Raw genomic sequence first — 16,017 nt, 5'->3', positions numbered from 1 at the left:
TCTCTCTCTTTTTTTTTTTTTTTTTAAGATGGAGTCTCACTTTGTTACCCAGGCTGGAGTGCAGTGGCATGATCTTGGCTCATTGCAAACTCCACTTCCCAGGTTTAAGTGATTCTTGTGCCTCAGCCTCCCAAGTAGCTGGGACTACAGGCATGCACCACCATGCCCGGCTAACTTTTATATTTTAGTAGAGATGGGGTTTCACCATGTTGGCCAGGCTGGTCTTGAACTGCTGACTTCAGGTGATCCATCCACCTCAGCCTCCCAAAATGCTGGGATTACAGGCATGAGCCACTGTGCCCAGCCAGAATTTCTTTAGTGAAACTTATCTACCCCCTCCACCCACCATCCCATACGTATCATAACAGAGATTCCCCAACTTGGAGTTCTTCTCATTTCAAGGTACAGTTATTATAAAAAGAAGGCACCTGGGTCTCACAGCAGCCAGCCCTGCAGCCATTGCACAGCTGTAGAATCCCAGTGGCCTTCCAAAATATTCTTGCTGCTCGTCTACTTACTACAATAACAAAACTTTCACTTGGGCACTTTGATCACACAAAGCTTGGCACAGGCTTTGAAATCAGACAATACCTAGGTTCTAGTCTAGGCTCTGGCATTTACCAATGGGTGATCATGGGCAGGTTGCTTAACCTTTTTTTGCCTCAGTTTCCTTATCTTTACAATGGGATCATAATAGTACCTTCTTCATAGGATTGTTCTGAGGACTCATTAATTGAAATGACCCTGGGAAAGGGCCAGTGCCTTACATTGAGTAAGTTCTCAATAAATATTTATAATATCATTACCATCATCAATTATTATTAATTTACTTTACCAAAACACAGGTCCTGCTGAGTCATGTTGGCCAGACCACACCTAGAACAGCATGTCCAGTTTTAGGCTAATCTGTGTAAAATTCATAGATCAGTGCCTGGACCGTTGAAAGGGGCTCAATACATGGTGGAAGTATTATTGTTAATTAATACTGCTGCTAACTTTCCTGGAGTGCATACAACATGCCAGGCACTGCATATGTGTTAATTATATTAGTCCTCTTAACCTTTACCACTCTATGAATAATATACAGCTATTAATCCCTTTTGCAGATGAGAAAATTAAGGCACACGAGAAAATTAAGGCACAGAAACGTTAAGTAACTCTCCCACAATTACAAAGCATGGAAGTGGCAAACCCATAATTCAAGTCCAGACACTCTTTTTCCAGAGCCTGGACTCTTAGCCTGTATGCCAAAGAGCTGTGCTGTCCAATGCTGTAGCCAGCAGTCACACGTAACTATTTAACTTAATAAAAAATGTTTTAAAAAATTCAGTTCTTCACTTGTACTAGCCACATTTCAAGTGCTACACACTTCATGTGGCCAGTGGCTACCATATTGAACAGCACAGCTCTAGAGCATTCTATTCTTTCTGGGATGATTCAGCATCAACTCGGGAAGTTCTTTTGGATGGTGCTGCCTACAGAGATTCTGAGATTCTGTTTCTTACAAAATCTCAGACTTGAATTGTACAGCTTTCTTGCATTGTTATCAATAGATGCATACTTATGATATATTGAAATCCCATTTTCACTTGGCCAAGTAGGGTAATGGCAAGAAAAAAGCCAAGAAGAGTGACTCACATGACATTTTCCTGTTTCCCCAGTGCATTATTTCAAATTCACAAAGTTGTCTCCTATCACCTCTCTTTGACATGGGGCAGGAGGCATTCACCAACTTGCCCAAAAATCCAGGTTCTTCCACATGTCTGCCTTCACCTCTTTGGGCTATCTGGATAATACTTAGTGCTCTAGCATAGTAACCTCACGAGTGACTTGAACAACTGAGGCTGGCTTCTGAAGTCAGGGAGCCACAGAGGACCTTGGACTCCGAGTGCCTTTGGCACACTCATCAAGTCTCCAGTTCGCTTTCTTGGGTTTTCTCTGCTCATTTATGTTACATGGTTAGTAAAGGTCAGAGAAAGAAAAGGTGTTAAGGATCCATTACCTTAATTCCAGAATGATTAAGTCAAGAAACCTACAAGCTCTCAGAAGCCAGTGTAATTAGAGTGCACTACTATAACCTTGCAAATGTGCATACGTCTCCTTCTGAATCACCAGAGTGAAGATTGGGCCAATATCCAATCTAGTCAATAATTTATAAACTCAGAGCAGTCATCCATTTATTGCAAAGCAGCTGAATATCTATGGGGGTTAGTCATAATCTGAGCTTCTTGCACCAGAGCCATTTGAGCTACAGAATAGCACAGAGTGTTACAGAACAGCCAACAATGCAGAGTTATTTCAGTATGGAAGAAGGAGGAGCACCTGACTGCTCCTCGCCATGTGCAGAGAAGGAGCCCATGCATTTCCAAACCTGGGGATTTCTTGGTTTCTAGCTTGGTTTCTGTCTGTACCCCACCTTGCTATTGTGTGACCTGAGTAAGCCCATCTCCACTTCCTCGTCTTATTAGCTAGGAACAATCTATCTCAAATTCATGTGTGCACAGATTTCAGTGCCCAGCACACTAAAGCATGTTCAGTAAATGTGTCAGCTGATGTTATTTTCACCATATGATTATGATCACTCTCTGTTCTACTGATGGGTTTTATAAACCAACCAGCATTGAAAAGAGATGAGTAGATATGCTAAAATGAGAGTAAAGGCTTAGTTTATCATTGATGTTTATCCCAAAAAAAAGGCTAGCACAATGTTCACCAGATTATAATCTCCCAAGTGCCTAGAACACCATGCCAAGCTAGTAACATAGTAAAGTTTATTGAATTTTGCAAGTATTTGCTGAGCTCTTTGCCTGAGCTAGATACTGTCGGGACACCAGAGGGATTTAGAGATGATTAAGACTTGGCCCAGCAAGAATGTTCAGTCAGCCAAGGGTATTCAGCCACAGAAGCTGGACCTGGAAAGAGAGGCAGAATTTCCAGGGTGGAGGAGATTCATCTCAAAAGACACACAGAATTCCCAGAGTACAATCATGGAGAAAGGGCATTCCAGGCTTGGCAAACCAAGGAGCACAAGCACAGAGGGCCGAGCACACATGGCAGCCTGTCTGGAGAGCTCCAAGGAGATTGGTATAACTGGGGGTACGTGACATTATGGAGCGCAAAACCTGGCTGCTGAGAGGGTGGATGTGCTTGCACTTGCATCTCTAGTCTGGTGCGAGCCATTGGAGGATTTTTCAGGGGAAGGGAAACTGGGTTGACCTGGTTCCAGCAAGCACTCTGACAATCATGAGAAGCCCAGGGTCCGGGGGACGAGCAGGTGTGACCTCCAGAAAACGGGGCACCACTATCAGACTCTATCTGTCCCATGGCTTACTTCTGTGAGATTTGAAATAGTGTAGAACTTGTCAGTCCATGAGCTAGTAATTATGCCTACCAATTACTGATTGATTTGCCTTTCTGAGATGCGCAGTGATCCCAAGGACAGAGCTGGATTTACCTTATGTTTAGAAACTTCTAGAAATTGAAATGTTCCTAACAACCTTTTCTGTGGAGGTTGTACCTCACACTTAGAGTGTGTGATAAGCAGTTTCTTTTCCTAATTAAATAAAATGGAGAAAAGACACAAGCATCAGCTATAAAGCTCCCAGTCAGTCAGAGTCAAGAGACTGAATCTCATCTGTTTTATTTATTTTGTGTTTTAACTGGGGATTGCATTGGTCTGCACAGTGCTTGCTCCCACCCTGCTCCACTTGATTGAGTGGCTCCAGGCCCCCTCTTGATTGCTGCTGAAATAGAACTGCCCACGCTGTCGGGGTATCTTCCGCCGCTGGTCATTTCCATGTGCCATCTGCAGTTTTTTCTGCCTGATGGACTACTGAGGCACTGCAAGCGTATGTTAATGCTGATGGGAGGCCCTGTTTCTTGACCCATCACTAATATCTTGCAAGTCACACGAAGCTACCAGGGATTCCTGAGCAAAAGCTTAAAACGCTTCAGTTCTCTACAAATAAGCCCCATTCATTGCTTTTAGAGTGTGTTGTCATGGAGCAGACAAGTAATCAGAGCCAGAGTAATATTTGCATATTGAGGTCTTCAAAACTCCAGTGTGGCTATAAAATGGTGTTTAAAGTTATCAGTGAGCTAGGTATGCAGGCAGAAAGAATTGTCCATTGTAGAAAGCAATGTCTCTGCTCATGTCCCAGATAACCTTGCTCCAAGGACAAACTGGAGCTTGATTTCATGAAGCTGCAGATGGCCAGTGAGCTCAGCTCTGTACTCACGAACCACCCCACGGGAGGGGCACTGAGACCTCTATGGTTGGCATAAATCCCATTAGAATGGTAAAGAAATCCTTTTCACAAGTACATAGAAATTGCTTGCTAAGATTTCATGGGTTTTCTTGACTTTGTTGTTTTTGTTTGGGTTTTAGAGGGTAGGCATGAGTCATCTCTAAAACTCTTCAGGTAGTTAGGTTGTCTTCTTATTCCCATTTTTAAGTATTTATAATTTGTTCTTAAAATTTTGTCCGGAGGTCCACACCTACCCTTGGAAAACCTTGCCTGCACTTTTCTTAATGGCACATTTTAAGTTTCTATGTTTCAAAACTTGCTTGTCATATAACATGCTAATGACTAAACACATGCACACATCCATACCAATGCAAACGACATGTGGGCTTGGGAATGAGGCAAGCCTGGGTTTGCATCCTGCTCTGCTACTAATGGGCTGTATGATTTTGGGCAACTTAGTTAACCTTTCTGGGCCTCAGTGGCCTCATTTGTAAAATAAGGACAATAATAGTCCCTTTCTCATAGGTGGCTGTTTATACAGATCAAATAAGACTAAATATTTAAAGAACCTGGGTTAGTGCCTAAAGCACAGCAAATGCTCAATAAATTCAGTGGTGGCAATTTTTATTGTTATTTCAAATATTACATCAAAATATGTACTGAACTATTATCCATTGCAAAGACTTGCCCACAATAGGCGCTTAGAATGTGTTTATTGCAATAAATTGAAGTGATTCCAACTATGTAGCTTAGATTTCGGGTATGAGTGTTTCCTTCTCCACTGGGATGTTTGCTAATGGACATAGATGATCACTCACAGCTCAGGTATTAAAAGCAGGAGAGTAGAGGTGCTGCTTCATGTAGAAAGAAGAGCAACTTCTCATCAAGGCAGGCTTCCACCTGGTCCTTTGGACACTACTGTTGCTAAGCACTTGGTGTGCTCGTCAGGGTGTCAGGGCTCTTAGCAGCCACCCATTTGCGTTTTGCAGCTTTTGCTGACATAGATATCAAGTATGAAGTTATTTTAACTGCCTTTGGCTGAAAAAAATGGGTCATATGTTCAATACATTCAATTCTGGTGAAATCCCTGTCTTCTAAAGCATGATAGAAAGGGGAGGTCCCACCCACAGAAGTCCTAAAATCTTGGGGCCCTAGTAGGGTATAGTTCAACAAGGGCTGCAGCTCAGGACGTGGTTATTGTGAGATTTACTCATGACTGTTTGGTTTTGCACTCACCATTTGGTTTTGCAGATTCCTCAGCGTGTTTACACACACATACCTACAAACCAGTTTAGAGTTGTGTGCTCCGTTGTGGGGGGTGGTCAGTGGGGTGGGGTGGGGTAGGGTGGGTTCAGGCTTGGTGAAAGTCATTGCAAATGAACCAGCTATCTGACTTAGCTTTGTTCCCATTTTCAACAAGACAGTGATTTCTCAAGCCAGGGAGTCTTCACATGAGATCCACGGATGGGTATTAAGTGGCCCAGAAAACCCCCCAAAATTAGATGTAAAATGTTGGTGGGCTGGAAAGGGAGAGACACCATAAGTGCTTTTTCTGTGGAGAGAAGCCACAGCTTATAACTGCTTCTCAAAGAAGTCTGCGACCCAAGACAAGCTAAGCTCACAAAGCTGTTTGGTTTCGTTCCACCAAGCCAGTTGGTGGGTATAACCACAACACCCAAACGACCCAGCTAGGCACTCAGGGCAGTAACAAGATCAGTCAGAACCATTCTGTGGCCAAGCAGCTGATGGATTGTTCAATCGGTTGTTGTAGACTCATGTAGACAAAGCCTGCAAGCTTGGGGAAGCCAGGCCCCCCCAGGTCAGCCTCGGGCGACAGCCCCCATCCTGCCAGGCCCTGGGGAGTGAGTCCTTCCTGCCCAGCAGCTCCTTTGCTCATGAGCTGGCCCGAGTCACCTCCTCGTACAGCACCTCAGAGGCAGCGCCCTGGGGCAGCTGGGATCCGAAGGCCTGGAGGCAGGTGCCCGCTCCACTACTGCCTAGCTGCGATGCCGCAGGTAAGTCACTTCCCCCTGAGCCTCGCTTTCCTCATCTGCCAATGGGGCACAGCCCCCTGCTCAGCCTGCCCGCCTGCCTCACAGGGTTGTTGGGAGGAACACAGGAGGTGACAGCTCCGAAGGTAAAGCTCTGTCCACCCATGAGTGACTTCTAGTGCTTCCTGGGCTTGCTTGTTCTCTTCTTTCTGCCTGGCATTCTTTGGCAAAGGGAAAACCCAAGCAAGCGGAGGGCTCCGGGTGCCTCAGCCCCACCTCCAGGGAAATGAGTGGGGGATTGTCCAGGGTGCAGTTGCTCTCTCCCTCAGCTGTGCGCCTTCCAGTACCCCATTTCCATCCCTGCCTTTCTGTCCCTGAGGCCAGACTGGGAACTGAGGGGGACAGGGGCTGTTCTTCTGCACCTCCGAAGCCCTGCACCTGATACCTGCTGCTTGGTACCTAGTGGGTGCTCGGGAACTGCCTCTCCTGCCAGCCATCTGCTGTGAATTCCAAACCCCGCCCAGGACTCCCACACCCTAGAGGCAGGAAGTTGGATTGCCCTACTGGAGGACTGGCAGCCCGGTAGGTAGTACAGGCAGAAGGAATCCAAACCAAGTTTGTCCAAGAGGGCTGTGAGTTGGGATCATCCTCTAGATTCTAGAGTCTAGAAGGAATGGCTTGACCTGCCCCCAGAGTCACATTAGTGGTCATGAGAGCAAGCGGATGGATACCAGCCAGAGGGGGCCTTTGCAGAGAATTGCATCTGGTGCATAAAATATCAGTGTGCACAGGATGTCTGCCCTATCTGCAGAGAAAACTGGGGACATGAACATTTTCTAAGTGATAGTGATCAGAAGATGGTCATTAAGCTGAAAGGGCCTCCCAGGATTCTGGCCTTTAATGGAAATTCTGCTTTGGTATGTACAGCCTTGTTCTCTTTATCCTGCCTGCCCTGGCCTGGAAGAACAAGCAGTGCTTTCCTTTCAAGGGCTATTGATTTCTCTCTCTCTCTCTCTCAAAGTCACAGAGCTCCTCAGCTGTTCACTCTTCAGCTGAAACCAGAGAAATCTTGTCCAGCACAAAGCTGCCAGGGAAACGGAATTAGCAAAACGGACATCGTCCCCTCAGGATGTCGCTGTTTCCACCCTTGTCTGCCTTGCCTTTCCCTCTTTGGAAGCCACAAATGAAAGGATCTCAGCTAGCTTGCCTTGAGAATTCTTGTCCCTCACCTATTCTCTCTCTTCTCAAGCCAACAGCTTTCACTCAGCAGTGAAGGGGCAGAGCAGATTTGTGGCCCCAAATCTTCTCTAAGAACCTTGGAAATTGGCCCCACCTGGAGGCCTTTGAGGGTCAGGCCTGGCATTCACTAAATCCTCCCTCTCAACACAGCTGTCAGTCCAGCCTGTGAGTCAGTGCGAGACAGAGGATGCAGGCACCACAGGGGAAGAAGGCAAGCTGGAAATATATTTGTTTCCTTTGCCCAGGATCATTCCCAGCATCTAAACCAAGTTCTTCCCAGACCCGCCAAGACTGAGGAGTCAGAATAGAGTTTGCAGCAGTCATAGGTCATGTGGGAAGACAGAAAACAAAGGGTAAAAAGAATTTCATATACAGACCTCTGCCATTTGCTTTCAATGGCATTCCTTTTGTGAAGCCCCAGTGACAGGTTCAGACCAGTTCAAACCTGTGGGCAGCACCGTTACCATGGGTGAGGTCTCCAGAAGAGCAAGGAAAGATCCCTAACATAGAAAATGGTGTGGCAGTTTCCAGTTCCCCGTTGGGGTCCCATGACTTGACCTTAGGTTTCTGCCAGCACCTGCCCACTCTCCATTCCTTCGCCCTACTGGGTGGTCATTAGAGCATTATCTGCTTTGATTGATTTACTTGTGTCCATAAGAGTAGAGACAAACGGTGTTATCCCCATGCCTGGAACAAAGCCTGGCCCACAGTAGACCCATGATCAATGTTCGTCAACTGAGTGACAGAGGGGCTGACTGGACTGTCATGTAAGCAATACCTTCCCATCAGGGTCTCGGGAAGGTAAGTTCAGGGGCCTCAGAGTTACTGTGGCCCGTATCCCTCTGGCTGCATTCTGGGCAAGGAAAGGCACTGAGCCAAGGCAACACAAAAGGGCAGGTGTTCAGTGGGTTCCACCCCAGATCTTGGTGTTAACAGTCCACTGGGAGAAGTGACCCAATTCGTGCTCATTACTCCCAATGGTCCTGCCTCCCTGCAGGCATTCTGGAGAAGCTGAGTCACAGGCTCTGAGAGTTAGGAGGAACTTAGGAAACAATCAAAACTTGCCTGCCATTCATTTTAGGAAGCCGCTATAGTTTCTGAAGGACGACTGAAGGGAATTTTTTCCTAAGAGCATCCATCCATCCTCCAGCTAGACTTCAGACAGCACTGTCTACGTTGTCACTATCTATGGGCCATGGCCAGTCAGAGCCCATGGGTCTCAGGGGGCTCCACCCATGTGGGGGTGGGGGTCCCCACCACTCAGATCTTGAATGTGTGGTGGTCCCATGCAGTATACTATCTTCCTGTCATTCCAAAGGAAAAGTCAGAAGTGTGAATGAGTTGTTTCTAATTCTGGCTTCCAAAAAGTACAAAAGAAGGTGCTTTTTCTTGTGGAGTACACTAGTGCTCAACCTTTGGAACAGGTAGCTGAGCCCTTCTGCTGTGTGGCAGGCTGGCTCTCTGTGGGGGCACTCATGGAGCAGTGTCTGCTGGGAAAGGAGACAGGAGTTCCCTAGCTAGAGGGGTAGATAATCTCCCCCCTCCCTCCCCTCTTCTGTCCTCCCTTTCCCTTCTCCCTCCTCCTCCCTCCTCCCCTTCCTCCTCCTCCTCTTCCTTCTCTTTCTCTTCTTTCTTCTCTCTCCCTCTCTCTCTTCCCCTCCCTCCTTTCCTTCCTCCCTTCCTCCACATTCTTTATAAAACAAGGCTTTGGATCCATTCACTGCCATCCCCCAGAAGCTATGTCATTTGAATTCTTGTCTGAATCAGGATGCTCTCCTCCAGGGGATCATGGCGCAAGGAACTTCAGCCCGAATCCGTCTGAAATCCAGGAACGTTTTGTGGGCATCTGTCTCAGTCCCCCTGGTCGTTTGTACTCTGCCTTTCCCCAGCTGGAGTCCTTTTGCCCGCTTAAGTGGTTGAATTGGTAACGAGATCATTCTTCCCGTGTAGTGGTGAGAAGGCAGCACTCAGGTGATTGCACCTGGGTAAACAGGAGACATCAGCATGTGTTGGCTGGTGAGTGAAGCTGGTGCAGTGCCTGGCGTGGGCTCAGTTGTGCCAGCAGGCAGTGGTGGAGTTTGGGCTTTTTCCCCTCTCTCCTGCCCAGCACACAACCCCCAGAGACAGGTGAGGGCTTTACAGCTTCCTGGCATCAGCCTGAAGCTTCTAGAAAGGCATCCCAAGGACTTCCAAGGTTGTCATCTTGGCTGAGACTGTCTGTGAATGTGGTCCCTTGTCTGAGGGTGGGAGCTGGGAGGGGGTGTGACAGAGGAAGAGCCGGGCCTTAGTTCTCTGGGGGTCACCATGAGAGAAGCACACCTGGGCTCGCACAGAACTCAGTGCTGCTTGTCAGTGTCACCTGGCACAATAGGACCTAGTGCCACAGCTGCAACCCTAGAAAATTTGACGACCCCTTCATAGCTTTGTTTATAAAAGGCCACACGGCCTAGGCCGTCCTTCATAAGAGAACAGAAAGCAAGTGTCCCAGTCACAAAGCAGCAACTTTCAGGCACGGTTTCCTCCTGGTCACTGAAACCATTTGTCATTTCCTGTTTTCTCCATTTTCCAACGATTCTAATTGTCAGTGTCAAAAGGCAACAACTGTTTTCTTGGGGCTTATCTTTGGAGCACATTGATTCAGAACAAAGGATGGGAGCCTCCATCTGCAAAACAAAGGAAGCAGCCTCGTTGGGAGGCCTGGAGAGAATGCTCTGGCTCCTTTTGCCAGGGACAGCGGGACCAGCCTAGGAGCAGAGGACTGGCGGTGCCTCTGGACAGTGCCGTAAGGTGAAGAGTCCATGGAGGGCCCTCACTTGCTGGTGGCACCCTAGACTTGAAGGTCCTGCAGAGCTGGCCGCCAGCACCCAGGCTGGGTGGCAGCAGCATTGTGTGGCCTTGGCAGTTTCCATAGTGATACACTGGCCAGCTTTTCCATTAGACTCCGGGGTCCTCTGGGATGTGTGCTTCCTAGGATGAAGACGCCCCAGCACCCGCTGAAGCCTGCCCTGCCCGGGCGCGGCCTTTCCTTTTGTCTGGCACGCCCCTGGGCTTGGCTTTCTCTTTCCGTCCCTCCCTTTGGACTTTACCACACTTCCCCTGCTGTTTCCTTAGTCACACTCTCTAGCCTCCATCTGCCCCTTCCCCCCAACCCCTACCTCTGTACAACTGTGTTATTTGATGAAACTAATGCAGCAACCGGTGGGGATGGAGTTAAGGACCGTTTAGCCTTAGCCAGCCACCCAGGAATCTGTCCCCAGAAGCAGCGGAAGCACCTGGTTTGCAGTTAGGAGATACTGTACTTCTTAGCCGTGTCATCTTGGGCAAGTCATTTAACCTCTCTGAGCCTCTGCTGTCACATCAGTAAGCTGGGGACTGTAGATCTTCTGCCCTGATGTCCTGAGGCTGGTACAAGGAGAAGAGCCAAAGCGAAAGGACTGCCTTCAGAAATGGCCGCCAACCCTGACCATCTCAGGCAGATCCGGATGGTGTGGCCTTGGGAAGTGGTCATGTGACCCCCATGCTCCTCAGTGTCCACATGGGGTGTTGCTAGATGACATAAAATAATGGGTGAGACATGCTCAGTATAATGAGAGCTTGAGAAGGCAGATCCCACCCCACCCCCACCCCTTGCCGCCTTGCCAATGCTTCAGCAGGGAGAAGGCAGCTCCATAGGGCAGCTGAGAAACAGCCCCTCACTGCCCACACAGCAGTTCCAGTGGAGGGGGAGGCAGGGACCAGGACAGGAAGCAGGCTAAGGGCGGGATAGAAAAGCAAACCCCAGTCTGGTGGAATCGCTTCTGGTGTAGTCTTACCGGTGCCATGTGTTTGTCCTCTCTGCCTTGGCAGGAACCAAGGCCAGGAACTGCTGCCAGGCCTGAGAGCCGGGCACAGTCCCAAGCACTGGGTCTCTACCCCGCCCCACTCCCGCCAGCCCCACCGAGTGCAGAGAAGGGTTCCCAGAAGCCCTTTGCTGGAAAAGCAGGCACTGCACGGGCAGACCGTGTTGTAGAGTCAAGTCCTCTGGCATCTGGGGGGACACAGACCAGAAAGTGGACTTGGAGCATGTGCTCCCAGACGGAGCTGCCTTGGTGGTTGAGAAGGGGAGAGAGATGGCAGCAGTTGAGCAGATATGGCCGGGCTCCCCTCACTATGTGGGGTGAGGAGGCTTCAAGCACTGGACTGGGAGTCAGACCTGGATCCAACTCACAACCTGACACCAATTGGCTGACGGTCTCAGAGCAGGTCATGCCTTCTCTGGGTCTGGGGGCTTTCATGTTATTCCCTCCTGGCTAAGTCCTTCCCCTTTGCTCCTTGAGCCGATCCCACACTGAGTGCTGAAACTGCGGCCTTAAAACTTGGCTCACTCCTCCCCCTGCCCACCCCGCCAGCTTTCAGATGGCGACAGGAAGCTCCTCCGAATTGCCTGTGCTGCAACTAGTCAGGAGAAGGGCGGGAGGTTGGCAGTTAAGTGTTTGGCTACTCCCAGTGTTGGAGACTGTGTCCACCTGACCATGTGATCATCCGGCCGTTCATGCCAGGACCACCAGGAACAAGCCTCGGTCCTCTTCCCAATGTCCTTTCCCTATGACAGCCCTGCAGAGGCTAGGCATCCACCACTACATAGCCCACAGTCTGCTCTGCCCCAGCCACAGCATCCTCGGCTTGCTCAGCCATTCTTTGTCTGGGTAATTTGAAGTCCAATCCCCACTCTCATTACTTACCATCCTCTGAATGCAGCCAGTCTGTCTGGGTCTCCCTGAGACTGGCATGCCCAGACTCCTGTGGGTATAGTCTGGCCAAGGCAGAGTTAGCACAGGACTGTCACCTCCCTCCTTCTACATACTCTGCTTCTATTAATGCAACCTAAAGTTACATTTGTTCTTTTGGTGACCACATCTCACTGCTGACCCATCCTGAGCAGATGGACATCCAAAATGCCTAAATCTTTTTTTCTGTGTGCTCTTGCTATTAAGTTCTGTCTCTCCTGCCGCATTCTATGCTGTTGCAGTTGGTGTTTTTAACCCAGGTGCAGAATCTTATTTATACCTGTGGAATTTTGCTCGAGAGGGTGGGGCATGCATGCGAATGTGTGTTGGTGTGTTCATTCATGCTTTCTGCTACATCAAAGCCAAGTCCTAGATCCCCACGCAGTGATCCTCAGGCTAATTATTTATTGGTAGCTGTAATCTAATTTGTCTTTTTCATGTTCTGTTTAGCAAGAGGAACAGAGATCAGGTCATATGGCAATGACCCCTGAACGGCAGAATGCATATATCTCCCAACAGATGAGTCCATTTCAAGGTAAGCAGTTAAGGCCAGTGTTCCCAAGGTGGTGGGCAAGGGGTGCATATGTGGAAGTGGGGTGAGAATTCATTTCAGAGTAAGCAGTTACTGTCTGTGTTTCTGAAAGCATTGAGAGAGAGGAGATCTGAAAAACAGTTAAATAATTCATCCAACTCTAAGAGCAGGATCCCAGTTGAAGGCCTGGTCTAAATGACTCCAAAATCACCACTTAATTCAAGAGACTGATTTCCCTGAGTCAGGCCCCTTAAAGCAGCTATTTCAATGGGACAGGGACACACCCGCTAGGATCTGGATTAGAATCACTTGGGGGCTGCCACACCCGCAGGGCTCTGATCCTGCCCTTCTCCCACACACATATTCACACACTGCTGCAGTGACCTTCCATTTCTAATGGGTTTCTGGTACATCTGTCAGGTATAAGAAATGGAAAAGGGGTTGGGGAGGCTCTGCTTCAGAATGTTTGTGTCAGGGGCTCCCAGAGCCTCCACAGATAGATAGCAGGGGTCCCCACTATAAATGTGATCAACATTTATTGGCCTAGGATACAGCAGGTAGCAAAAAGCCTGATGTAGTTCCCACTTCATGGAGCTTGCAGGCTAGCCAAGGAGTCATGAGTTCAGCAACCCTTATGCACCAGTGGGATGAGATTGCACCAGGCCAAGGGTAGTCTTGGGAACACTCAGCATTTGTCTGAGGGTCAGGAGAGGCTGCTTGCCCTCAGACAGGTGGTCAGCATCTTTATTGTAGCCCATGACACCTCTACACCATTGCTCTTCCAGTCTTATGGAAGACCTCTTTTGGCCTGATACCAGCAGAGTCTGTGTCCCACTTGTCCAGGCTGGAGTGCCACATTGGGCACACTCCAGTTGCAGGGACAGCACAGACAAGTTTCAGGAAGGCTGGTGGCCTCCAGGAGGTTAACCTTATAAGGCTAGATTGTAACCTAGTTGAAAAACATACACATGCCATGATAATAAAAGAACCTAGGCACCATGACAAGAGAAAAAAATCATTTTTGTAGATACAAGCATGGACTCTTCAGTGGGTCAGACACACTGGGCTTGTGCCCTGATTGCACTGTCTCCCCTACCTGACTTTGGGTAAACCATATGACTGCTACATGACTCAGTGTCCACTCCAAAAAAGTACCTGTAGATATTGGCCACAGTAGATATCAGCTAGAATGGACTCTCATGACAATGAGGGGAGATGCATTTCCCATCTTAGGCACCTGAGACTCTACCTTCCATCTTCTGCTCCATGTCTCTCCATCCCCAGGCTCTTCAGAACTCAGGGAGTCCAGAATGTCAGCTCCTAGATTTCAGCCTTCAGAAAGGAACCCCATTACAGCTCAGTTGTACAAATGTTGTCTGAGCCGCAGATCTGGACTCAGAGACCATCTTGGCTATGAGGAGAACAGAGGGGAACAAAGCACCACCCGCACTTACTCACCACACTCACTTGCTGTCCCAGGTCACATCCATTGGGTAGAGAATTGAAGAGACTGAGCTAGCTCCCGCCACCAGCCCACCCCACCTGGCCCCTTCCTTCCTTCTACAAAATATGCACCACCTGTCAACGGGTGGGCAGTGCCAGGCCCTGCATACAGAGCACTGAGTGTAAAAGCAGACATGGACCCTGGCCTCCGGGAGCTTCCAATTTTCTTGAAGAGACAAATCAGCTGGCATTTCAGTCCAGTGTGATCTGCTTTTGGTGAGCACGGACCTAGGAAGTTGGGGCAGCTTCCCAGAAGAACAGAAGTCCAGGCTGAGGGCAGAGAAATGAGGGGAATTGTGAGGAATTGGGGAGCAGGGTCGGGGGGCTCAGTAGAGAGCCAAGGGCGGGAGGTGAGAAGTCCGTGCTGGGCCAGGAGCCCCACTCTGGTGGCCACAGCCCAAGTCGAGGATGCCTTTGGAACTGATCCCCAATTCTCTCTGTATGCAGCCGTCCAAGAACAAGTCACCTCCAAGTGTAGCCGGATCAAGGCAAGCCCCCCATCTAGCAAGCACTTGATGCCACCCAGGACTGGGCTCCTTCAGAACAATCTGAGTCCAGGAATGATCCCACTCAGCAGGCACCAGAGCTGCGAGGGCATGGAAGTGATCTCACCAACTCTGGGGAAGCGGCAAGGAATTTTCACCTCCAGCTCCCAGTTTCCCATCCCCTCACACTCAGGCCACACTCCCCTGGGCAGTCTTGGCCCTGTCTGCCAGCATATGCAGAGTCCCAAGGCCACCCCACCAGAAGTGCCCCTGCCTGGGTTCTGTCCCAGCTCCCTGGGCACCCAGTCCTTGAGTCCCCACCAGCTCAGACGGCCTAGTGTGCCAAGAATTCCCACTGTGTTTAACAATGCTGCATGGGGCACAGCGGCAGCAGCTGTGACCACAGCAGTTTCGGGGAAACCACCTCTGAGCCAAGTGGATAATAGCGTTCAGCAGCATTTTGATAGCAACTCCATCTTTGCCAAGGCACCTGTAAGAGTCCCCCTGATGGCCCCAGTGTTCCCATCGCAGCAGACAGTTGCGACTCCCAATCAGATGGCCTCTGAAGGCAGGCCTGGCCAGAAGGTGAGTGCTGTTCTGGCCAACAACCCCAGCTTCAGCCTGCTGGGCAGCCAGAGCCTCAGGCAGAGCCCAGTGCGGGGCCCGGTGCCTGTAGCAAACACCACCAAGTTCCTCCAGCGGGGTATGGCCAGCTTTAGTCCCCTGAGCCCCATACAGGGCATCGAGCCACCAAGCTATATGGCTGCTGCTGCCACCGCTGCTGCTGCTTCTGCCGTTGCCGCCAGCCAGTTCCCACGTCCGTTCAACAGAACGGGTATTCCCCCTGAGCTGCCACCTGCCGACTTTTGTGCCACCCCAACCCCACCAAATGATCTGATTTCGTCACCTGACTGCAATGAGGTAGATTTCATTGAAGCTCTCTTGAAAGGCTCCTGTGTGAGCCCAGATGAAGACTGGGTGTGCAACCTGAGGCTGATCGATGACATTTTGGAACAGCATGCTGCTGCTCAAAATGCCACAGACCAGAATGCTGGACAAGTCACCCAGGATGCTGGGGCGCTTTAAATCTGAGCAGGATGCCCATAGAAACGCCCACGCTGACATCGCTCTAGGGAGTGGTGTCACTCCACACCCGCAGGTGTCTCCCGTTACAATTTGAGTGGTGTTGTCAGCCCGTGCTTATCCCTCCCTCTACCTGTGACAAAATGGAAAGCTGGTGATTTTTCAAGCTAT

At 49.4% G+C, this 16,017-nt stretch overlaps 1 protein-coding gene across 13 annotated transcripts in view; it reads left to right on the top strand.

Annotated features, from left to right (window-relative positions):
* MAMLD1 (mastermind like domain containing 1) overlaps positions 1–15,281 on the top strand; it is a 151,989-nt gene extending 136,708 nt beyond the window's left edge. For 10 of the 13 annotated variants that reach the window (XM_017865538.1, XM_017865527.1, XM_017865529.1 and 7 more), the window contains one exon: positions 6,019–9,086. In XM_017865538.1, the coding sequence (XP_017721027.1) occupies positions 6,019–6,417 (399 nt within the window). In that variant the 3' untranslated portion in view covers positions 6,418–9,086. Of the gene's footprint in view, positions 1–6,018; positions 9,087–12,693; positions 12,779–14,725 lie in introns of those variants that run through there. The other 3 variants (XM_017865540.1, XM_017865534.1, XM_017865541.1) reach the window with 1 other exon arrangement.
* The last annotated feature ends 736 nt before the right edge of the window (positions 15,282–16,017 follow it).

This window comes from Rhinopithecus bieti, unplaced genomic scaffold (assembly GCF_001698545.2).
Source record: "Rhinopithecus bieti isolate Rb0 unplaced genomic scaffold, ASM169854v2 scaffold_80089, whole genome shotgun sequence".
NCBI classification, from domain to species: Eukaryota; Metazoa; Chordata; class Mammalia; order Primates; family Cercopithecidae; genus Rhinopithecus; species Rhinopithecus bieti.
Note: the sequence above shows the minus strand (reverse complement) of the source record. Positions and strands in the feature narration are given on the sequence as shown.